General features: G+C 43.6%; 2 protein-coding genes across 4 annotated transcripts; one reads left to right on the forward strand and one right to left on the reverse strand.

The window, feature by feature from the left end:
• Positions 1–725: 725 nt before the first annotated feature.
• Positions 726–17,591, forward strand: kcnc1b (potassium voltage-gated channel, Shaw-related subfamily, member 1b). 3 transcript variants are annotated; one of them, XM_035156612.2, is made up of 4 exons: positions 726–2,263; positions 6,966–7,875; positions 8,438–8,611; positions 16,791–17,591. In XM_035156612.2, the coding sequence occupies exons 1-4, from the start codon at positions 1,700–1,702 to the stop codon at positions 16,847–16,849; spliced, it is 1,707 nt and encodes a 568-aa protein (XP_035012503.1). In that variant the 5' UTR covers positions 726–1,699; the 3' UTR covers positions 16,850–17,591. The 3 variants fall into 3 exon arrangements, with proteins under 3 accessions (XP_035012503.1, XP_035012501.1, XP_035012502.1); XM_035156610.2 differs by lacking the exon at positions 16,791–17,591 and adding an exon at positions 9,687–12,338; XM_035156611.2 differs by lacking the exon at positions 16,791–17,591 and adding an exon at positions 12,857–14,504 and having other exon boundaries at positions 727–2,263.
• Positions 14,502–24,279, reverse strand: sergef (secretion regulating guanine nucleotide exchange factor). Its single transcript, XM_035156623.2, has 11 exons — positions 24,201–24,279; positions 23,814–23,952; positions 23,161–23,313; positions 22,310–22,404; positions 22,061–22,121; positions 21,868–21,981; positions 21,723–21,785; positions 20,358–20,516; positions 20,084–20,250; positions 18,171–18,207; positions 14,502–15,550 (listed from the first exon to the last, which is right to left on the reverse strand). The coding sequence occupies exons 1-11, from the start codon at positions 24,240–24,242 to the stop codon at positions 15,384–15,386; spliced, it is 1,197 nt and encodes a 398-aa protein (XP_035012514.2). The 5' UTR covers positions 24,243–24,279; the 3' UTR covers positions 14,502–15,383.
• Between the last annotated feature and the right edge of the window lie 797 nt (positions 24,280–25,076).

The following is a 25,076-nucleotide window of genomic DNA, read 5'->3' on the forward strand; positions in this document are numbered from 1 at the left end:
AGAGGGAGAGGACAGGAGGAGAGAGAGGGAGAGGACAAGGAGAGAGAGGGAGACGACAAGATCTGCATCAGCAAGAGGGGAAGGAAGACAGAAAGAAGGAAGATAGAAAGAAAGAAAGAAAGAAAGAAAGAAAGAATATATAAACAATGTAAAACATATAAAAAAATGTAAATGCATCACTGTGTTAAAACATCATGGTTTAGGTCTACATGTTTGGTATTGGCTCATCTGTTGTTATTCCGTGTTTCATTGGAAAATGTATTAAATTAACCACAGAAGTGTTAATGTAAAGGGATCCTTTATTATCTGCCCCAAAGCTGCACTTGTTCTTTTAGTTTATGGCTTGAATGTCATTGTTTAGTTTACTTTTATTGTTTTTGAAATGTCAGGATAATTAACAAACTTGATCAAACACATAAGAAGACCCAAAAGTTGTTTTTTGTTTATTTTGCTGTGAACAATGGCGCCCTCTGCTGACATGTTAAACACAGGCAGGGGACCTATTGGCTAATTATTACACAGCTCAAGTGCAGCACATTGAGTTGCACAACAAATAAATGATCTCAGCCCTTTCTAAGTTTTAAGTTTAAGTTTTGAATATGTTGTGTGTCTGTGCAGTGACAGGTGCAGACTGTCACATTGGCCTATAGATCACAGGCTGACGTCTCCCACCCATAAATCCCGAAGCTGTCTGTGTGATCACACTCTTTGTGATGTTATGGGCGGATCTTTTCACGGCTCCAGGGTCACACCTTCTCCTCCAGCTGCGCCTCCTCTCGCTGTGACTGAGGGATGACCATTACAACAACAGCCGTAATTGGAGAAGTTGCCAGATGCAGCCTCCTCCACTGGGCATGCTCACCGTGATGTGATGAGACTGAGAGAGAAGGAGATGGTGTGAATAACGGGCAGTTTTTGGCGTTTTTTTTAGGAGGATCTCATCTTTGATTGTGTTCGTTTGGATCAGAGAGAGCAACATTTTCCTCCTGCAAGAGGAGGTGGAGGTTGTTTTTCTGCACGGTGCGTGACAGGGAGTGGGCAGGGGAGCAGCCTGCAGACAAAGACCTGCTGTGAGGTGGTGGTGGCGGGTGTCGGTGAGCTTGAGCGTCGGTGTGAAAGGAGGTGAGTCTGTGGGCAGCAGCAGCGGAGGAGGAGGAGGAGGAGGAGGAGAAGGAGGAGGAGAGTCTCCATCGCAGCGCCCAGTCTCCAGCAGGAGCAGCCGGACAGGCGCTGTCCGCTCAGCACCACCACCGCAGTCACCTTGAAAGTCACAAAGCTGCTGTGTGACCGATCCGATCCATCACTGCAACCCAAAGAGCCGGATCTACTCTGCTAACAGGCGGAGACATCACCAGCGTCTGTGCTGCTATCACGACATCTTGGAATACTGACGATGTGACGTCCCTTCTTAATGTGATGCCATTGGCTGCCATCGTTTTTTGGGATCTTGATTCTGCCCCCTCCAGTGAGCCCGAGCCCCTCTGAGTCCCCAGCTGCCTGGCAGGTGTGAGGAGAATGAAGCCTGGTCCAGCATCAGCCCTGATTCCTGTCTCATAGCTGGTGAGAAACGACCGGTTGCTCTGCGCGCTGCCTCCCTCCTGTCAACACTTTCAGTTTGATCCCCGGTGTGCACGGTGGCACGGTGCGCGTGCACCTCTGCGATGAAGGGAACTTATTGGAGAAATGCCTAAGGGACGCAATGGGCCTGAGCGACGACAAGGATCGCATTGTGATAAACGTGGGAGGGATCAGACATCAGACATACCGCAGCACTCTGCGCACCCTGCCCGGAACCCGCTTGTCCTGGCTGGCCGAGCCTGATGCGGCCAACCACTTTGACTATGATGCCAAGATCGAGGAGTTTTTCTTCGACCGCCACCCTGGCGTGTTTGCGCACATCCTCAACTACTACAGGACAGGTAAGCTGCACTGCCCCGCTGATGTCTGCGGGCCCCTCTACGAGGAGGAGCTGGCCTTCTGGGGCATCGACGAGACGGACGTGGAGCCATGCTGCTGGATGACATATCGCCAGCACCGGGAGGCAGAGGAGGCCCTTGATAGTTTCGGCGGGGGTGGGCTGTTGGACCTGGGGAGCGAAGATCCTGAGCCGGAGCAGGAGCACGCTGAGGATGATGTGGATGAGATGACAAGGAGGCTGGCGCAGGGGGACACTCATCACACCAGGAGTGGGAGCCTATGGAGCCGGTGGCAGAAACACGTCTGGGCCCTGTTTGAGGACCCTTACTCCTCTAAATATGCAAGGGTGAGTATCCCATTCAGATGTTTGCCTGTGCCAAGCCATCGCTGTGTTCTTACTATTCCCATAATGAGTTATTAGGAACTCAAATGTGGGTAATTTGTTTGAAACTGTCAGAGCTGCATGAGGAGGGCTGAATAGGGAATTTGTCAATGTGCCTTGATGGAGAGTCAATGACTGATGGAGCTGACAGGATTTAGAGAGGCTTTTGATGACCTTGAAATTACTCTCTCAGGGATTTCCACAGTGGGGATGTGATTGTTCAGAGGAAGGAGGAGGGACACAAATCAACCAAAGACCCCATCCATCAAAATCCTTTACATGCAAATCATTTCTCCCTACCTCCCCTGTCTCTGAGAGGAAGATAAAGAAAGTCATTTGGACTCACACAGGTCTTTGGATTGATATTTCCATGACACGAGGATCCCTGGGCAGGCCGAGGCTGGCTCTGTGGTTAAATAGGTCAGCGGCACATTAGGAAACCAGATCTTTGGCACCACCAGAAATGCCGCGGCACACCTCCACATGAACCAAAAGGGTTTTTGTGAGAGGTGACACTTTTGGTTTTAGTCATGGGCACTTCTCCATCTGGGCACCATGCCTCTCAATGGTGAAATGATAATTCTTTCTCTTGGGTTTTTTGACCTGTCTGCAACAAAGACCGCTGCGCTGCACGCTGCTTTGACAGCCTCTGCAGCCTGATTGGTATAATTAGTTGCCATGCCACATCCAGCAAGTGTAAACTGTATTGACATGTCCTCATTCTTAACACCTAGCATCGGTGAAAGTGGTTTAACCTATAATATGCAGACACTTCTCTCAGATTCCCCCTTTTGCATGCAGGAAGTTTCCCAAAGCATAAAACTCCTTATATGTGTCCGACAGTTACACAAAGAGTGAGACGAAAAGCCGAGCGAGGACCGACAGAGCTCCACCAAGAGGCTGCCGAGAAGATTAATTAGAAGTGAGCCTCAGAGTTAATTACAGACTCTATTCACAGTGGATACATCAGTGGAAAACCCACTGCATATCACTGCAGGCCCTGTGGTTTGCCGGCAACAGTGAGAATTAGGCAATAAGGAGCAAACAATGGTCACCCTCCCCTCCAGGCCACACTGTTCCTATCGGACACAAACACACACAATTTCGGAGGCAGGGTGATGAGAGGCAGCGTTTGTTTAACTGTGTGGAGGCTTGGATGCTCCGAGGGCCGAGCGATCGAGATGTCAGGAGGCACTAGCGCTGGACATGAATGTAGCTTATAACAATGAGGGGTTTGTGAGTTTGGAGGATGCTGGCAGTGCTGGTGATGTTGGTTTTTCATCTCTCTGGCTAAAATGATGCACAAGAGCAGAAAAAGAAATAACAAGAGAATCTGCCACTTAGAGCTGCAACTATAAGCTAATTCTTTTGGCATACAGTGGTAATTATTTTGATTAATAGAATAATAATTTTGGCCATAAAAATGTGTCATATTCGAAGAGTTTTTTTTTTCTCCACCCGAGAGTCCAGAGAGATAAATCATGTGGAAGAATAATCAAACTGGCAATAATTTTCAGTTTAGAAAAAAGAGAAACAGCATTTTTTTCTGCTTTAAACACCTCAGTCCCTTTATGAAACCACATTTAGATTTACTAGATCTGGATTTTTATTTGGATTTGCACCAAATTGCACCCACTCCTAAACATGCCAGATTTCTTTCATCAAGATCCATGAATTATTCTCTGAGAAATGTTTAAAAAAGATTCTTAAATGCCAAAAATGTAACTGGTTCTTCAATGAACCGTAACACATCCTTCCAACAAGTCTCCTTCTAATCCGTCCAGTCGTTTTTGTGTAATCCTGCCAGCTAACAGACGGACAAACAAAGAGCTGAGACGAAAACATATCCCCCTTGAAGAAGATAATAACACCAGGATCTGTTAGAGCTGCAACTCAGGATCTTTTTTCTTGCCTCATGTGGTTATTTTTGGGACTGACTGAATAATAATGGGGCCCAATTATGGCCACCACCATTTCCTAAAGTCGTGGTTGCCATAGAGCCTTGATGTCCAACCAGGAGTTCAAAAGTGGAGAATAAGAAAAGCAGCAATAATGATCATTTTCATAAAATGTTTTGCTATTTTCTGTTGACCAACTTGTTGATGTAGTTTAGAACCTTGGCTATAAACATGTCAGTTTACACTGCATCTGTGATGTGTAGACAGTGACAGATACAGTCACCAGGGTTCCCCGGGCAAACATAAACCTTCTTTTGTGACAATTTAGTTCAATCTGAACACATAATGAATCAAAATTGTCCGTAGGTGTGAATGTGAGCATGAATGGTTGTTTGTCTCTGTCTGTTGCCCTGGTGATGGCCTGGCAACCTGTCCAGCCTGTGCCCCACCTTTTCCCCAATGGCAGCTGGGATTGGCTTCAGCTCCCCTGCCACCCTTACAGCATACGTGAATGGATAATGGATAGATGGAGGAACTTATAAATCAAAGCATTGTGTAAATTTAGACACAAGTAGACCGGAGATTCTCATCTGCATTTATAACCCAATCAAACCCACTGATAATGAATCTATACCTTTTTTTTTGTCCCTGAAAGTCTCGGGCCCCCAGTTTGGGGGTAATCCAGTTTGTGCTGTTGATTCCATCCAGTGTTATTTATGTAGGTCACAGTTTGTAGTGCAGATTTATTGGTCTGTATTAAAGCGTAGGGCGTACTTGTTATTTTGCACCTAACATACTGTGGAGGGGGTGGACAAAACAACATTATGCAATGGGATAAAACACCACCACATACTACTGACTGAAGAACTGGATCAGCGCACACTGAACAAGCTGCATTTTTAATGTCCGTTTCTATTTGGTTGTATTAAAATGTCAAGTTTCCTCTTGTCTGGACTCTTTTGTAGTCTATTGAAAACCCCCCAAAACCTTGACAAGTTATATTAGTGTGTAAATTGTAGTAACAATTGAGCTCTCATATTCATCTCTGTGAATGTAGAGCGGAGGACGTCAATGTGCTGGAGAGTCACTGCTGAGACAGTTTCCCTCTGTGCCATCATACGAACATTGGAAGCGAAGCAGACATTCAACAGCAGCGATTTCCTCAGCACAGTGCAATGAATTGCGAGTGATGAGATGTTACGATGGAGGAGCCTGTTTTCCATCTCATGCAGGGCGCTCGCCTCCCTGACACACTGTGAAGGGAAGTGACCGGCTGAGTTTCCTTTGCTCAGTGGAATATATGTGGCTTCCTCGTGCCCAGACATGCCCCACTCTAACTTACCGTCTCCCTCATGTCATGTCTACTGTCATGTCCCAGCTACTTAACAATACTATGCATTAATGCATTAGCATCTATTGCACTTCTGTCCATCCTGGGAGAAGGATCCCTCACATGTGGCTCTCTGAGGTGTCTACGTTTTATTCCCCCTGTTAAAAGGGTTTTTGATAGTTGTTGAGGGTTAAAGACAGAGGATGTCGCACCTTGTTAAGCCCTATGAGACAAATTGTGATTATGAGCTGTACAAATATAATTTGATTTGATTGACTGATTAGTCGTGAGAAGTGTTACAGAGCCCAGATCACTATCATAAAGCAGTGGCGGGTCGAGGATATTTCTAAATCGGGGGCCATAAAGGGGCCACAATTTACACAGAGGGGCCGATTATACGTCCAACATCCATGCACACATTCATAATTCCTGATTCAGTAAGGTCAAACATTTAGGTCATTCCTGGTTCACTGTTAGCTCTATAGCTTTGATATTATATATAATATATATTTTTGTCAAGACCACTGATAGGACAGGGGTACTTCAGGAGCCCATCAGATTTCAGCTGGGCCCAGTGTCCCACTGGCCCCGCCCCTTGATCCGCCCATGTCATAAAGACATCTTCATGCATGAACAGATTTCTATTGATCTAATTTTTCCAAGTCATGGGATGATTGAGTAGATATCCGCTTTCACTGAAGATACAGCTGTTTTTTATCTATTCAAACTACAGTAAGTCACACGAGCGGTAACACATGCTGTAAATCAGTGATCGGAGGATAACAGGAGCACAGCACTGCAATCAATACCCGGGAGAGGAAACTGGATCTGTTACACCCATGTAGTATGAACCAGAAATATCAGGACCTAAATGTGATGAAATGTGATCATCTGATCGATCCATGATGAAGGCCAAGGTATTCTTTTCTCATACAACTCTGTGAGCAGCTCGGCTCCGAACGATTCCCAGGAGCTGATCATCTGAACAGTCTGACCTTGTGTTGGGAAAACCTACTGTACCAGTGCAGCTGAAGGGAAGAGCCCAAGCTAATTTTAGTCACGGGGGTTGATTTCAACGTGCCCGCTGCTGTCTCTTTGTAATTCAGCATGTAGCTTACCCTTGAGAAATCCCATGACCTTGAGATACAGCAGAGGGAAGGGAAGGAAGAGCGGCATTGATTGTCCCTTTTTACAATGAATCAGGATGCACAGGGAGCCAGGGAGCAGGGTGGGGGTGTGGGGAGCGGTAGGAGCGAGTGTCTCAATGCCACTGTCACTGTCAGAGCAGTTGCCTTTGTCTGAGATTGAACTGTTGTGCTAAGAATGGCTGCTGAGCCGTCAAGCTTTATTATATTGCCTGTGTTACTGTGCTCATTATCCTCTCTGTCCTTCTTCCTTCCAATTCTTCTCCTTCACCCTGCACACGTTTCCTGCCCAGTGGGTAGCTCTGGCCTCGCTGTTCTTTATCCTGGTGTCCATCACCACCTTCTGTCTGGAGACCCACGAGGCCTTCAACCCCATTATCAACCGCACTGAGCTGGAGCTGGTGAACAACATCACCGTGGTGCACACCTACCAGGAGACGGAGACTGCCGCCTACCTCACCTACATAGAGGGTGTTTGTGTGGTGTGGTTCACTTTCGAGTTTCTAATGCGAATAACTTTCTGTCCAAATAAGTTTGATTTCATTCGGAACGCCCTGAACATCATCGACTTTGTGGCCATCCTGCCCTTCTACCTGGAGGTGGGCCTCAGCGGGCTCTCCTCCAAGGCAGCTAAGGACGTGTTGGGTTTCCTGAGAGTAGTCCGCTTCGTGCGGATCCTGCGTATCTTCAAGCTGACACGTCACTTTGTGGGGCTGAGGGTGCTGGGCCACACACTGAGAGCCAGCACCAACGAGTTCCTGCTCCTCATCATCTTCCTCGCCCTTGGTGTTCTCATCTTTGCGACCATGATCTACTACGCTGAACGGATAGGAGCCAACCCCAACGACCCTCGAGCCAGTGACCACACACACTTCAAGAACATCCCAATTGGATTCTGGTGGGCTGTGGTGACCATGACGACCCTCGGCTACGGAGACATGTTCCCTCAGACGACCTCCGGTATGCTGGTGGGAGCCCTGTGTGCCCTGGCGGGCGTGCTGACCATCGCCATGCCCGTCCCTGTGATTGTCAACAACTTTGGAATGTATTACTCGCTGGCCATGGCAAAACAGAAACTACCAAAGAAAAAAAATAGGCATATCCCACGAGCTCCCCAACCAGGTTCTCCTAACTTCTGTAAGTCAAGCATCAGCTCCCAGCCCCAGAGCCCCATCGCCCATGACGACGATTTCAAGTTTCAAGGTAAGAAACAAAGACGATACATATTCTCCTCACTTCTCTGTGCTCAAGACCCAGACACACCACTGTTCAGCTGCTTCACTCGTTGTCTGTTTTCACACTTCAATCAGCCGATGAGTTCCCACAGAAAGTAATCAATAAAATATGTAATGAAAGGCACATTTGACTCTTGATAGAAGAAAATAGAGGCTGAGGCAGACCGTGAGCAATCTTGCTATTGATTTAGCAGTTAATAATGCAGTAATTCAGACTTCCTAAAATTTGTAATTTTAAGAACATATAAATAGAGGCTTTAGTCAGTTGATCCCTCTGGTTGCCGACGTGTTGACCTTTGATCAAGTTTGTGCTCAAAAACATGGGAGGAACAAGGGACGGTCCAAGGCAAATATTGACAGCAGCTATACATACAGTGGTTATAAAAGAGAATCCCAATGTGCTTTCAGCATATAGAGCGTGGAAATAGCAGATAAATGAAAAGGCATTGTACCGTGCTGGTGTATGAAACCAGATTTGTTTTGTGTGTGTGTGTGTTTTGCTTTCCTTTTCTTTATTGTTTTCTTATTAGACTCCAAGCTGAACGGTGAGGCGGCTAACGCAGCGCTGGCCAACGAAGACTGCCCCCACATTGACCAGGCGATATCTCCGGAGGAAATCTTCAGCCCCAGCGAGCGAGAGCGGCCCTGCTTCCTGGTCACGACTGCTGAACGCCCCAACCACACAGGGGGCAGAGTGAGGAGGGGTACGTACAGTAACAGCCAATCACAGGCCCCCGTAAGACACTGACACACCGTAGACCCTAGACAGGACACGCTCCCATATCCCTCTCTGCTGAGTGTATTAAACACACGCGTCAACACACACACACAACAACAAACCTCTTATTACAACCTCCACACACTTTCACAGCAGCTGCTTCGTCCCGATGGGAATTGTACATATTCATATATATGTATATAGAGTCACAATAGCATTTGTTAAGGCCAAGCACAAGCACCGAAAATGTCAATAATACATGTCCGCATCTACATAATATATTTTTTGATACCATTCATAATGTAATACCCCTATTTATTTAGAAGAAGAAAGCTATTTTCGAGATTTATATGATCTAGAATGTGTTGTCTTACAAAGAAAGTATTATGTGCTATGCGTGTACCATGTATGTATTTGTGCTTTAATGGTAAATACCACCCGGGATCCTGACCTTTGAGTCCATTGACCATAACGGTGCATGAAGTGTCTTGCCGATGGGTGCTATCAGTATGGTGAAGGAGCACAACACAAATGGAGGAAGGCTAATGTCAATTATTGTTATTATAAGAGCCAAATTCAACCGCAGTAATTTTTACACTTTAATGCCAGGGTTAAGCCCTTTTAATTTATTTCAATTAAATCTAATAATAATGTGCGAAACATTCCTGAGAAGATCAAGTTAGACTTCAGCTGTGTGTGCAGCCAGCACATCCACAGGAAAAATGGCGAACAGCATGAAATTCTACCTGTAGCTGAGAGAAACATTCCCTGCCTGAGGTGCCTGCCTTTTTCTTTTCCGAGTCTCGTACAGTGTTATACTCCGAAACCATTCCAGTACCACCCGGTGCATGCTGTTGTACTCCTGATGCACTCAATGCATGGAGAAGAAAAAATCTGTCTCAAGTCTGTGTTGACCTGTTTCTTGGGAGACAAAAACAAGAAAGCAACAGGTGTAGTATTTACCAGTTGAGGAACGGCAAAAAAAAACAAAACCCAACAACGTTTTGTCGTGGATTCAGTGCTGCAGTGTACTCAGAACGTTCTCTGTTTTTCAACTGAAGGTTATGAAAAGCCTTGGAGCCTTAACAGCATGTCTGGCATGAGCGGGGATGCCTCTGGAGTGTCCTCAGTGTCTGCCCTGCCCTGCAGCCCACCCTGTCTAATGCAGCACTCACATTCTCCCATCCCATCCATTATGTAGCATGGTTGAGTAGCAGACACAATGCCATTGGAAGGCCAGTCCACACTCCTCCTTCTTATCCTTCCTGTTTTTGGTTTTGTTTTTACACTTGGCTTTGCGCCTGCTTTCTTTCATTTATTTTATAATTTCTTTTATTTTCCTGGAAAACTGTATCTTACCTGTGCTAGTACTCAAGCTTCCCAAGTGTTCTCCTTGGGTGTGTCATCATATCCTAGACTAGACAACATTGGCACATGCCACTCTGCATGGGTCACCTCAGTTGCAGACAAAGCACTGTTCTACTTCTACCACAGGCTAACCCCACTCTCTCCCTGTGTGTACATCATTGCCTGTTGCTCTGTTGCTTTTGATCTCGCATACTCTCCTGCCAGTAACTTTTCTTATCTCATCTGCTTTTACAATTTTGTGAAAGAAATTTTCATAAGATGTAACCCCTGCTAACGGCCCAATATGCTGGATATTGACAACATATGGCTTTGAAACATATCCAAATGGTACCATTGCCAGCTGTTAAGGGAACTCCTCTAAAGTGCTTTGTGACGTTGCAAAGTAGAGACGTTACCTTTCTGAAAGTACAATCCAGGCGAGGCTTTATGTTATCTGAGTGGCCATTAGAAAAAATATTATTATAAGATGATGTTCATGATGTCCAATGCAACATGGAGATGGTGACAATTCACATACAAGTGATGATTACATCCAATGTCAAAAGAACTAAAACTGTTTGTTCATTTGCATGAACTGCATGAGAAATTATGTTCAACGAGAAGCTAACTGTATCGTAGTACCTGTAAGAAAAAAAACTAACTTTTTTCTTTCAAAAGCTTCTAAAGCTTTGTCATGTTTTTATGCATTTTGAGACAGCTTTACAAGAGACTCAGTCATAGCAGAGGTTTTATGTAGCTGCCATTCTTTGCCTTTCCCCAAATTCATACATTCATTTGATTTATTCGACAGGGGCCTCCAGCTAAAATAGTGTGATTTGACTTGAACAATCTGCCATAAAGCCAACTAATGCTGTTATGAGCATAGCCAGTTTTTATACTAATAGTTACGTAGTTACGAGTTTTTAAAGTGCCGTTAGTCTGCAGCAATTTCAGTGACTGCTGTGATGCCTAAAATTAATGCGAGACTCATGAATTATTAAACAACGGTGCCTTCGTACCTGGTGAGGCAAAAGCTGTGTCTCAATTCAGGGTCTGCATCCTTCGGAGGATGCTTTTAAAGGCCACTTTAAACTGGCTTGACTAGGCTGTCACGTTCCAAAGGCTCATTCAAAAGCTGACGCCAATGCACTCTGCCATCCCCGAGAAACGTTGGCTCCAACCAATAGATCCTTCTCGTCCCAACCTATCCCAGGATTCATTGCGCTTTGGTGACGAATGTTTTTTCAAAGAGGTGATAATGCCAGCAAGCAACGAGACATTCAGCGCTTCAACTCAACCGAACAGCTAACTATGCACACGTTAAAAAAAAAACTAAGGGGGATTAAAAATGTCTCGGCGAGCCCAACCTCAGCTCCGGTGACACTCGTGACACCGAATCACGGAAAACCTCTGTAGACCAGACCGTCTAATTTCATTTCGGCCCTCGCGGTCTACGCAGCCCACGAAGGAGGCGCTCTCCGTGGATGGGGTAGATAGTGTCAGTGACAGTGATGCAGCCCCTGAATTAAGAGACAGGTAAAGCAAAAGAGAGAATAAATTGAAATGATATTACATAAGTGCTCCCGGTGTAGCATTGACTCACTTTATATACCATGCTCATAACAGTGTGACGAAAAGCTTTATATTACATGGTGCACCTTGTACTTTTTGCACCTCCCTACGTATCCTTCACCATAGTAATAGAACGTGTATTGTTACACCACACAATCCACAGTAGAACTTAACCTCTAGTGAGACACATAACTCCAGCAAAAAACACCAGAAAATACTTTCTTAATAGTCCCTAACTCAAGAAAGATTTTTGTATTGTAAAGCACAAAATGTTATTAAAGGGGACCAGGTAGGTTATGATGACTCCTGCAGTATATACGTCTATTGATTTAAAAGCATCAATACTGATACTGGTACATGTATTGATACTGGCCCAATACTTATGCACAATTCTTTCAGGGCACTTTAACAAATTTTATGTTGATCAATCGATAAAAAGAAAAAAGAAGATACCTTTTTAGAAGAAGATATTAAGTACAGCATCTCATCTAAGTTTTGTTCTTATTCTGAATGAGCAGAGTTTTACTTTTCCAGTCTTGTCTCTTGTGGTAATTAATGGGCGTTATATTTATTTCAAAAGAGAAAAAAAAACTTGTGAAGATTTGATGTGAAGAGATGCAGGTGAATTATATGCTCATGCAATTCAAGTGAAAAGAAAAAAAAGAACACAACACGTTATGTGGGTCTATACTTGGGGAAAGGTAAATGCATGTATTTTACATTTATGCAACAGAAAAGTATTCAAATAAAAGATGTAAATACGAGTCCTTGCATGAAATAAATTTTATACACAACGAGCGTTTAGACTCCGTTTTTATTCAGCAGCACACGCATACATACAACCTTGTTTGACCGCTAGCATACGGCTAGTGGTACCTACTGCTGTTTGACCCTCGGCCCACCTGTGTTCGGGTCAAAGAGAGGACTTTAAAAAAAGAAAAAACGAGGTGACTGAGAGAGCATGATGAGAAGTATACAAACGCATGACAGTGACTGATCTACTGTTCATAAACCCGTAAGGCGCCGCATGATCGGGCATGTTTATTAACCGACTCAGCGTCCAACCTCTGCACACAGACACGACACCGTTGTCTGATGCCTTGGCTACGCATGGGAAACACATGGTAAACCTGTCGTTTACCATGAAAAAACTAACGGAGCACATTTTCTTTACTCTCCAAGCTAGTGTCATTTCTTCACCTCTGTCGCCCGCACCTCAGACCTCTCCATCACCGCCATCATTTCCACCATTATACATAATTTGTGTAATAATTTATTTTTGTTATTGTTGTTTTTTTTTATATGTTTATAGAGACCCAGCGACAGCACCGGAGCAGACAACCAACAGAGTCAGTTTGTGTTATGAACCATGGTGTACCAACCACTATGTGTATGACCCATAACGGCCCATCACCCACCTGATAGTGCTGTAGCTATGTTGTGTGTATTACTTAGTATTTTTAAATGGGTGTGACAGTGACAACCTGTACATCACAAACTCAGCATAGATGTAGCACTGAGGAAAGTTTTGTTGTCAAGCCTTATATAGCTCAGTATCTGGTTACTGTGTTGTAATTTTGTGTGCCTAATTTGTTTGTGCCAGTGCTGTAAATACGCTTTTTTTGTGTGCTGAAGCTGTGTGTACCAATGTTTTTGAGTGATCATCCGATATCTGTGTGCTTCTTCTTCTGTTGAAAGAAAAAAAAATGTTGCTCCGATTCAAACCCCACCCTCTCCCTCACCACACAAACACCAACACACACACACACACACACACACTGTCCCAAACAACCTGTCACTTGTCACGTCAGCCAGACTAAACTGCTGAGAAAATATTAACTTTGCACTGTCATGGTCACATCTTTGTAGACTTTTTTGCACTGTTTTGCACCAGTGACCTTTTCTTAACAGTCCTTTTCTAAGTTTTCAGGCATCAGAGAGATAACTTCCACAAAACAAATGTAAAGAATAACATCGTATTTTCAACAACAACAAAAATCCCCTCTCTTACATTGTATTAATGAGGCGTTTATACGACAGAGTGCCGTTAAGAATTGGTTAAGACTTTTGTTGGCTAAGCAAATGACCAATACATATTCAGCTTTCATTGCATGTTGAAGAATGTCCGTTTATTGCTGTACTACAATTAACAAAGCCATTTCACAGCTCACAATTATTCTGCAGTACGTTTTAATTGACAATCATGCAGAATTGGACTTTTATTCTTTTTCTGCACACATGCAAATTGGTGTATTAGTGTGTAACTAATGCCAACACCTCATACGCCTCTCACCCTGGACAAGTGCCTCTGTTATGCAAATGTTTCTCACCATTCAGGAGTTACTCCACCAACATGATGAACCTAAATGTGCGTTTTATTTCAAACTAACCATACTGTCACCAGCCATTCAAACCAGTTCAGTACTCAAAAAGTACACGGGATATAATGGGAGTCCCCGTGTGGATCAGTTTCTAAAGGCAAAGCAGTGAGCATACCCAAATAAAAGAATCGGGTACAGATTCATTGTCTGTGTGGAAAAGTTGAGAGTGATGAGGGACCAACTTTTTACCAAACCACTGCGGAAACACTGCCAACTATTTGCTGAGACCTGCGTGCAGTCAGGTTACAGCAGATCTGGAGCTGAACACAAATGGGAGGGGGCAGTGTGCTGATTATTGTCCAACAGAATAAAAAAAAAGAAAGAAAAGAAAACAGCAGCTGTTGTCATTAATGGAATTAATCACTCAACTAAGAGGCAACTAATGAGTGCCGTCTAGTGAGACTTCAGAGTGTGTGTTTTGAACACCATGCATTTTGTGGTTGGTTATTTCGAGAAGGTGTTCAGTGATCGTTTGGATTGGTTTGCTGTTGAGGGATTTTTTTTTTTGTGTGTGTGTTTTTTTTTAAACAGTTCAGGCTTGTACAATAAATAGTGATAAATAAAAAAAACACAGAATGATCTTTTTCAGCGAGTGTTGATTATTTTTTTCTAACCAACTCAGCTAAATTTTATTTTCATTGATGCATAAGGTCAGTGACAGCAATGGTTTCCACATTTAATTTCCATAAACGCTCATTCTTAAGTGGAACCGTTAAAATTCAATAGTAAATACATGTAAGCATGTCATCCCTGAGCCACGCTGAGTGCTGCTGCCCTTGAAGGAGGCACCAGCTTAAGACCAGCAGCTGATCCACAGGTGCTGCATTGCGGTCGCCCACAGCTTATAAATATGTAGGTTGGGTTAAATGTTTCTCCCACGAGAGATGAATGAAGGATACAAGTGGTGCAAATTAGACAATCATAACTGACAAAGATAATAAATGAATGATGCACAGTTGGAAAAGGAAAAAAAAGCCTACGTATGAGCAGTAAATCATGTGATATTCACTATGAACTGCCGAGATTGACAACCTCCTGACAATCAAGATGACTGCAATAAACCCACTGACATGGGAAGATGGAGGTATAGCAGCAGTGTAGCCCATTCCTCACACGATCCGTAACGGCAGGAGGACCAGGAGCCACAGACACGCCCATGTCCTGCAGAGCCATCCCGGTCATGTCAATCAAAGTGACAGGTTGGCCTCTGTCCACATAAAACATACCTCAGCCCACCTACGTCCACATGAAGGTGTTAATGACGACATTCTAAAGTATGACCTGCTCAGGTAGCTTTTGAAAGGTGGAGGTTAATTAACCTTTGAGGGCTCTGCAAAGCACCAATGCATCACTAAACCAGTCAGAAATGAGTTAATTCACAAAGTCCCTCTGTTTTTCTCATCTGTGATTGTCACATGCTGAATGAATGAATGTCCCTGATGGAGTCGGTGCAGAGTTTTATCTCGAGCCAGTCGTCGTGGCGCACACAGCCATTGAGTGTCCAGCTCCGCAGCCGATGAGAAGAGGTCGGAGACCAGATATGAGCTGAGGCTCAGAGACGTCCGTCTGTGAGCCGTCGCCGCACATTCCGTGTTCGTTCCAGCCCCAGGAAAGGAGACGTCCCCCTGGAAGGGAGAGGGGGTCATGGGTCAGTGGAGCTGACAGGGGAGAGACAGGGATGTAGCGCAGTAGCATGTAGGATAAAATTAGCAGCCTGGTGTGCAAAAAACAAGAAAGAGTGAACGTGATCTCTCACTTACACACACTGAACGTGACTTCAGAGGACATTGCATTGATTTCCTTTAACTACCTGGAGACCCTGGAGACCCTCCCCCCTAACCTTCACCCTGACCTTAACCTACCACTAACCTTAAAACATGTCTTCCCCTTACAATCTAAGGATTTACATTACGAGGACTTGCTTCTTGTCCACATAAGGAAGGAAAGTCTCCATAATGTGACTGTGTAAACACATCAAGGTCCCCACAACATGAGCAATAACTAGACCACACACGCGCGCGCGGTCTCGGTTCCCAGCGCTGACACTCGGACAGTAATGAAGCCTCCCTGCTCTTCACAGCTGGTGAGCTTGTTGGTGGGTGTGGTCAGGTCTGTATCACAGAGGAGACACGTGCCATGGCAACATAGTTACCTAATAGGCTCCATTGCCATGGCAACAGAAGCGAGCTTGCTTTCTCAAGGGTAACACATCGTCAAGCTTTCCCCGTCCTGCAGTTGTGTGTCTCTCATGCCATTTACTTCATCAAGAGTCTTTGTCTTTCTGCGTTTTTATCTCCCTCTGAAAATTAGGAGCGTCGAAGATTTGGATTTCTCAACAGACATCTATGTTTTTGCCAGTTTTCGGAGCACAGTCTCATGCCAGCAGCTTATGTCAGTGTGGCAGTCTGCCAGGCATGGCTCATGCATTACAAAGGTGCATGTAGCCACGTCTTTGAGACACGTTTATAACTGCACTGCATCGTGGTTGTCATCTATCAGTGAAGTTAATGTGTCGAAACGTTTTGTTCTTTGGAGGAAATAAAAAGCCATATTTTGGCGCTGCGCTTAATTCATGAACTCACTGACGGGAATACAGCACATCAGTGTTTCCATGGCAACAAAGTGCCTGCACAATATCCTGCACAACAAAAGGATAAAAATCAAGAAACCAAAAAGCCATTTCCTTGTACGCAAGTCCACGCCTTCAGTTTTATATTCAACAGTTTAAATTAACACCACTGACACAATCTGCTGGCGGTGCATTCTTTTTTATGGCTCGATACTTCAGATACACACGTGAAAGCAGATGTTTGCCCTTCCTCATTCATGCGAAGTTCAACATGTTTAACAAAGATCTTTCCTCAGATTGGATGAGCCTGACCCACAGTGACTTCAGCCCGTCTCCCTCCTCTGAACACCGCTGATGAGTTTCATACATGATGAGCACTTCCTCAGGTGCAAACGGGCGAGGGCTGAGCAGGCAACAGATATCATGAGCAGCATGCAGTGCTCTCCGTTCCTTTCTGCCTGACCTACTTCAGCACCAGAAATAGCAGCACTCAGGTCTCTGCTTCCAATCCTGTTTTTTGCTATTTCATGGCTCCTGCCACCGCGCTGGAGACAGGAGGAGAAAAAGAAAGACAAGGGGAGAGCGCGGCAGAGGAGCGAAGTGCAGGAGGTTCACATGATCTCACCCTGCACCTCTTCTGCTTTCTCATCACATAACTGACCTTCTGAGAGCGGTGCTCTATGAGAACTGTCATTATGACTAACAGTCTACATTAAAACTCTCCTAATTCTAATGGCACATCCAGTTAACAGGTTGAATTGGTCTGAACATTAATAGCGGAAGGCTATTTGCTATTTAGCATTTCCTCTCTAATGGAAGCCTCGGCTTGTGTTTCAGTGTTCTTCTGCAGTATTTATATTCATGCTGATATAAAAAAAAAAAATGGGTCAGTGTTCAAATTTTAATGTACAAGATTTTACTTCCAAAATGTTTTATAGTGCACGGTGGTGAATACAGGAAAGCCGGCATGGAATTAATAAAGTACAGTGCATTTTGTAAGACAAGTACTGTATGTTTACTGTGTGTGATTGCAGTGTCTGTATTCTCTTCTTATGCAGATAAAGGGAGATTGCTCTCCAAACGCTCGACTGGAAAAACATACCTGTAAATGTGCGTGTGTGGTTAATTCAGCTCCTTTACAGGCCTGTTGGGGTAATTGCTCCTGTCAGTGATGCCCATGTATCCATGCTGTAATTACTTCCTGATGTAAAAGTCACAGAGCAACGAGCCGACCTCAGAAATCCTCTGCAGCATTACCGGAAGGATAATTATAATGTTTCATACTGATGTTCCAATTGTAACATATTAGACAGTTCTCTTACTAATGCTTTGGTCCAGAGAAGAGGATTATCTGAAATAGTTCCTCCTCACCTGTGTGTGTATTCTGTGTTCTTTTATGTGGTAGGAGCATGAGTAGGAGTAGGAGTCGTGTCGGGTCAGGAATTACGTCTCTTGTTTCAGCTTCTTGCACTTACTGAACAAAAATCCGGTTTCTGCTGAAGTTCTCAGACACCTGTCTTCTTGCATGTACGTTTCTAGTGCAGTTGTGTAAGGCTGTCGGATGTTTATGCCCTTCCATTTTTCTGCAATATATTATACTGGCAGAAGTGGAAGTTTAAGACAACTATATGGTAAAAAGAAAATCGGTACCGCGTGTGAGGACTAAATTCACTCACCGACAATGGCGAGGTTATGTTCAGATCCACACGCAATCTGTGGAGAGAAAGACAAAAAGCGGTGAAAGGGTTTTTCTGCTTACAATGCATATTTGCATGTTGAAAGCAGACAAGACAGTTTTAGGACTGTTATATCAGAGAATTGTTATGCCAACATGGACATAAAGATTACAGCCGGACCGATATTCATTTTTGGGGGGCCCGAGGCCGATATTAAGGAGTGAAGAAATGGGGGGTGATTTAATTTCAGTATAAAATCACCAAGTAAACAATGTATCATCAGAAAGCAGAGTAGACAAATGCAATAGAAATGGCAGCTCATTCATAAAACCTAAAGCCCAGAGGAGTTAATGCCACAGTTTCAGGATGGCTTCCTCTGCAGATTTTTTAATTTTATTAAGTCAATCTGTATTTCCACTTCACAACTACAGGAATTGAGAAGACGGAGTGAAATGCTGATCATATCATCGGGAACACATACTACAGTTCAACTGCTTTGATGAAGTCATGTTTTTGATGAAGCATACAGCCTGTGTCACATCTTAAATAGAAGCTCCCACAATGATTCCTGAAGCATTGACAGATTGTAATTTGTTACTGCAGTAGCGTTCATAGGCCTCATAAAGATATGACAGTTTACTAAATATTGACTGAGTGGGTGTACAGTTATAGCCGGACTAACGTGGTCGGGTAGGCTGAGAGATTCATAGTCCACTCAGCAAATTCATCTCACTTTTAGCTTTACACACATGAGGTGACTACACTTTGACATATGCCAGTGCGGCCGCAATGATCTACGCGTGGAGAGGGAGCGATCCGGAGCTTGGCCTTGTCGGTCCGTGACATCCACTTAACTGGCAACACTCTCCTAACATATAGCTGCCATTCAGACGGCAGGTTAACTGCTGCAATCCCATGATCCTCACACATAACTGGCCTTATGGGAGAAGGGACCTCTGCCTCGGATAAATGTGAAAGGTTGGCTCCCATGTGGAAGATAATGGATGTGAGTGAGTGGGAGTGAGTAAGATTGTGTGTGTGTGTGTGTGTGTGTGTGTGTGTGTGTGTGTGTGTGTGTGTGTGTGTGTGTGTGTGTGTGTGTGTGTGTGTGTGTGTGTGTGTGTGTGTGTGTGTGTGTGTGTGTGTGTGTGTGTGTGTGTGTGTGTGTGTGTGTGTGTGTGTGTGGTCTTTACTGGATAAATATTATGAAGCCAATCATTAAGAGGTTTCTCTCTCTGGACCTGCCTCTCATGCGGTAGCACTGGCTTCCACCAAACAGTAAATCATCTTCAGATGCCTGTTTTGTTAGTTGGGGTCTGCTGCCCCCTTCTGGATTGACACAGACATTTTTAGAAAACATGAGGTCGACAACCACTATAGTTTAGTTTTTAAATGGGCCTGTGTTTAAATCATGGGGTTGTTGTAGTTTGGATGATATGCATCATGCACACGAATTATCTATATTGCAACTATACAGGATAGTAGAAACTTGGCCTATACAGCTAACTCTGGCTCAAGACACATCAATGAGAACTGTCCCTATTAAATAAATAAATAAAATAAAATAATGAGTCAATTTAATATATCATCAATAATTACTATTTATCTAAAGCCTTGTTCTCAAGACCATTCAGTCAGCAGAAGTGCCCAACACCGACATGTTTACCCAATTTTTTTAAAACTTGGGTAAACGCGGTTAAAAAAGGCAACAGGCTCCTTTACCGTTGCCAGTAGAGGAGTTTTCCTTTCAGTTTTTTTCCCCCCGAGCTGCTCTTTCACCTCGTCTTGCGAAATTACCATATTTACCCAGTTGTCTCATTTCTATTGCTGCCGATCAGAGCAAGAGCGAATAAAAATCTGTGTCTACGAATGATAACGGGTGTTAGTGAGTTTTTGACAGATGGATGCCTCACCTGTGTTGCTCCCCTGAGGTCTTTAACCTCTGTAGGGAGGCAAACCTCCTGGTTTTCACTTCCTGTTGAAGGACCAGCTGACTGCTGCTCTGCGTTCTGAGTGGTTGATGCTTGTCGGCCCAGCTGTCCATAATCTCCTCTGCCCCAAGTGAACACTCTTCCACTCTCTGAAATGAAGTAAGGCCTGTTTCAGATATGGCAAATGTCTGTAAAATCCTGTTAAAACTGTTGAGTACCATAGATGCAATATGCTGTATAAGTGACTTTGTTTCACCTGTTTGAGCAACAATGTGAGTCCAGCCGCTCCACACATTCATTACTTTCTCTCCACCCAGCAGCGAGCGCTTCAGAGGAGTTGGAGAGGACAGGAAGGGCTCAGAGGTGGTCAGCTGACCGTGCTTGTTGCTTCCCCACAGGAACAAATCACCGTCTCCTGCACACGAGACAGAAGCAACATCACTCGTCATCCAGAAGAGGCAGCAGCACACAGGCAGAGCAGTGATTACGTGGAACTGGTCAACAAATTACAAGACAGCAGGGAGCCCTGTCATAATGATGTATGGACATTTAGTGGAAGACAACCCAAGGGTCCAACCTGGATGCATAAATGCCCCCTGAGGAGGACCAGCATGAAATTCAAGACATATCTGCTTTTAAATGATGTCTTATGTTTGTATTCTGCTTCTTACTTTGTGAAATCAGGTGACTTTACACATTTCTAAGGATTCAATGAAAATGTCTATTTTTACAAAGCAAGAACCTTTACAACAGTTCCTGTTTCTGCAAATAACTTGCTTGAATGCTTACATCTGAACATACGTCTACCAAGACTCAACAATCCTGTATGTTTAGTTCTTATAGCAGAAATATAAAAGAAAAAGAAGTGGTCTGATAACCTGAAAGATTTATTTGTCATAGAAAAAACACCATCCTGGATTCGCCCCTTAATCTTCATCTACACCAAAATTGTATGGGTTCTCCCAGACCCTATCGCTCCACCAGGTTTTGGTAGTTTTTGTTTATTCCTGCTAACTAATAAACAACAAACCAACTTGAGGGGTGCTCAGAGAGCTCATACTTCAGCCAAGCTAATGCCCAATCACGCTTTGTTAAACAAAAGTGGAAAAGAAATCCTGGATCCACCGTCCAGATCTACTAAAACATTGAATAGGTTCTTCCTTGGTTCATGCCCCACCCCCACCCACAAAAATTCAAGCAGTTTTTGCTTAATACTGTAAACTAACTAAAAAACAGACAAATAAATGGTGATGAAAACCTAATCTCGATGGTGGGGATAAAAAGCATAAGGAATCTGGAATTTATAAACTGAACCTTCCAAATCTAACACAGTGACTGGTATTTAAAACTTGAAGGGCAATCGCAGAGCACATGCCCACTTTATGAACATTTTACATGGACATGTATTGGGACCAGATACATATAACATGCACACACATTTTATATGCAAACTGTTTACATTAAACATCTGATATGGCTGCCAGGATATCCATGCAGTAGTTTGTATGCAATGCTGCTAACTATCAGACAAACAACTGCAGATGAAAACATAACCATATTGGGGGAGGGGATAAACAAACCAAACACAGGGTAACAGCTGATATTTATGCTGTTGTCATACCTGTGAGGCACACAGAGTGCGCTGAGCCCGCAGCTACCAGGTGTGATATTTTCTGATCCAGACCTGCAACATGAATATCTGGTGACATTTATCAACCATCAGTGAATCGGTAAATGTTTTCTGTGTTTGTGCTCAGTGCATGTACCTGGTACCAGACAGGGCAGCTGAGAGCAGAGGTGTGGTGGGACAGGGTGCGGACTGAGTGCTCTCTTGGCGTGACAGAAAAGGCCAGTTCCCCATTGATACACAGCACCCGAGCCTGACGGCCAAACACAATATTAGGATCTGTTGATTGACTTCTCAGGGAAAACATACTGGGGACTGTTTACAATTCTTACCAGTAACAGCGAGGGAGTGTCTCAGTCCTGCTGCTACACTCACTACTGGATCCTTCAGACACTGAGAACAAACAGCACAGTCACATGTGTCAATGAAACTGATCAAACCAACCATGACATGATGTTGGTTTGGCGCAGAAAACGATATATATATATTACACAAAGGTATGACAAGCATTACAGAGGCTTCCAAAGTTGTGGCTATGTTGTATTATTACAGTCAGTAAAACACACACGTGTTGTGCTCACCTTAACAAACAGTAAATCTGCAGAGTGTGTGACTTTCGGTCCAACACCCAGTTGTCCAAATGCATTGGAGCCACAGGCCATTACCTGACCACAATCTGTAGGTACAATATGAAAGAAAGATCTCACACTGAAATATTCAACTTCTGTAAAGGTGGGAGGTGGTTCAGGGACTTTTCTGTGTTTACCTCTGTGTTTAATGTTTATCTTTCCACTTTCCACAGTTAAGTGTTCACAACTTTCACCGTATCTCATACTTTGTGCAGCCCATACTGCATCCACCTAGAAATGTTCTAGATATATAAAGGTTTGCTTGCTTGTTTGCTTGTTGTTTGCAGCCTCACAGGAAGTTGGAAAAGATTCTCACATGCAAGGGTTTGTGTCATTAGACTTTCTCACACAGGATTTTTCAGAAACTTCTGTATCATCAGAAATGTAGTTTACAGATGTATGTACAAAGTGGACATTGACACAAATACAATTTACAAGTCAGATCTGGTTATTACAGTAACCTACATATGACATGAATGTGGCATCCGTCTGTGAGGACTGCTCTTGTTGTTACTTCCTGTTATCTTATATGATGTGGTTGCAGCTAACCCTACCTTTCTTTTACTAACTTCTTACTAACTTAAAACTGTGTAGGCTGCATTTTCTTTTCTTCTATATTTCCATTCACGTTCTGTCTAATTTTAGGCTGCTGTGACATCCAAATTATTCCCTAATAACTAAATAAAAATAAATATTATTCTCCCTTTTCGATCATTCCTGCCAAGAACTACTTGAGATAAATGCTTATTCTAATCTCGTGAAAATGTCAGATCAAGTGTAAGTAAAAAAACAGTAGCGCTCACCGGTGAGAAGAAGAGTAAAATCCCAGCCACAAGCAACATTCTTGACAGTTTGTTTGAGGCTGGGACAGAGCTGAGGAGTTGGGATGTTCGCATGTTGCCCGACTCCCAGCTGACCTCTGTGATTCTGTCCACACACAAAAACTTCTCCATTCTCTGTCGAAGACAAAATACTAAATAAACACATGGAAACCAAGCAAGAGGTTACTGAGTTTAAAAACATAAGCGCACTAACTATATAAATTGAATTGCTGTTGATGTCCAGTAGTCTCACATACACATTACATAAGCATAACATTGCACATTGACTTGAAGAAAAAATCGTATTTGTCAGAATAAAAAATACTACAGATTATTTGGATTGTTATTTTGAATTTAGATATATTATTTTCATGGAACTGTGTTTTTATAATCTCACGGGAAACTGGCTACACCCCGGGTGGAGGTGGGACGGGACGGGGATCTAACGGGGTTTGGGGACAGAAGGAGACAGAATGAATTACTTGTTTTAAAAGCCACAGGGCTGACAGGTGGAATTTGAGGATAGTTGTTAAGTGACACGATGTTACACACTCTTTGTACAGAAAGTGGTTTGCACCCGAAGTTGTTTGCCAGTAAACCGAGAGAAGCAGAAGAAGGAACAGGGCGGGACGTACCGGTGACGAACACGGAGTGACCGCCGCCTCCACACACACACCGGAGCGCCTGGTCCTGGAGAGCCGCGGTGTCAGAGAGCCGGGGCTCGGACTGGTCCTCCGCATGTCCCTGTCCCAGCTGTCCGTGACTGTTGGCCCCCTGAGCCCAAACACATCCGTCCCTTACTGTGGTGTTCAGGACTGACACTTTTTTACAGCCGCTGGTTTTAGCTGCACTTGTAGTTTCATGGCTCCAATGCTAACGTTAGCCAAAAGTGCTACATTGAGGCTGCCGAGACAAGTGTGTCTCTGCCGGTGGTGAGTGTTTAAATCTGATAAACTCCATGACCACACACACACACACACAAGTTTAACACAAGCGTGAAACAGTGAAGACAACAAACTTACCCAAGACCGTAAACAAAACTCCAGCCGCGAGCTCGTTTCCATGGAGCACTCCAGCTGCCAGCGAGCGAGTCCAGATGGATTTGCGACACTGTCGTAAAGCCAACTATTATTCTGTTTGGCTGTCTCAAAGACTTTATATACACAATAAATATACTGTAGATATACAATGTCGTACTATGTTTTAAGTACTTATTATGTTGTCTGATTATATGTTTACACAGGGATCAGAGCGAAGCAGAATTTCAATCCTGTCTACGTCCTGTACATATGGCAGAATAGACAATAAAGTTGACTTTGATTTATAAATGAGATTCTACTTGAAATAGAGTCAACTTTAAACAGAGCAAAATCCCAAATCACTTGGGTTTTACCATCTGCACAACATGCACCACACTCTGTTTTAAGAACTTGTAATGAATACATTTATCAACCTTCTAATATTCACTTCAATCATTTACTAATGCTTAATACATAAATGACAAGCCATTAAAACAGCTTTTGGGTTGCCAGGTTTTGGGGAATCCTCTATAAAAATGAGTTGCCAGTTTAGCACACTCACCTAACTTGCTAAAACAAAGTCTTCTCTGATAGACATGAATCAGAGTCAGTTAGTATAACACAACACAGCTCAACACCACAAACTACAACCCCCAGGCTTTGTGATTGGAAGATTTATTAAGACCAGATTACTTTTAGCTTGTTGACAAAGTTATAAACTAGCAATTTAGTGTATAAATAATTAATTTATATTAGTGACACAATGTGAGATATTGTTCTGGAGTTGGGACAGAGAGGATCCATGGACTGGACATTAAAGTTTTCTGACAGCCCTGCATTTAAATAAAACTATTTGGGATGACAAAAATTATATAAACT

The sequence above is a fragment of the Hippoglossus stenolepis genome, chromosome 5 (genome assembly GCF_022539355.2).
Source record: "Hippoglossus stenolepis isolate QCI-W04-F060 chromosome 5, HSTE1.2, whole genome shotgun sequence".
NCBI classification, from domain to species: Eukaryota; Metazoa; Chordata; class Actinopteri; order Pleuronectiformes; family Pleuronectidae; genus Hippoglossus; species Hippoglossus stenolepis.

Coding starts and splice junctions, on each gene's coding strand:
- kcnc1b (XM_035156610.2), top strand. CDS start 1,700: ATGGGCCTGAGCGACGACAAGGATCGCATTGTGATAAACGTGGGAGGG. Junction 2,264..6,965: donor ACTCCTCTAAATATGCAAGG/GTGAGTATCCCA, acceptor TTTCCTGCCCAG/TGGGTAGCTCTGGCCTCGCT. Junction 8,612..9,686: donor AGGGGGCAGAGTGAGGAGGG/GTACGTACAGTA, acceptor TTTCAACTGAAG/GTTATGAAAAGCCTTGGAGC.
- sergef (XM_035156623.2), bottom strand. CDS start 24,242: ATGGAAACGAGCTCGCGGCTGGAGTTTTGTTTACGGTCTTGG. Junction 20,251..20,357: donor TCACATTGTTGCTCAAACAG/GTGAAACAAAGT, acceptor ACTTCATTTCAG/AGAGTGGAAGAGTGTTCACT. Junction 18,208..20,083: donor ACCTCAGGGGAGCAACACAG/GTGAGGCATCCA, acceptor TTCTCTCCACAG/ATTGCGTGTGGATCTGAACA.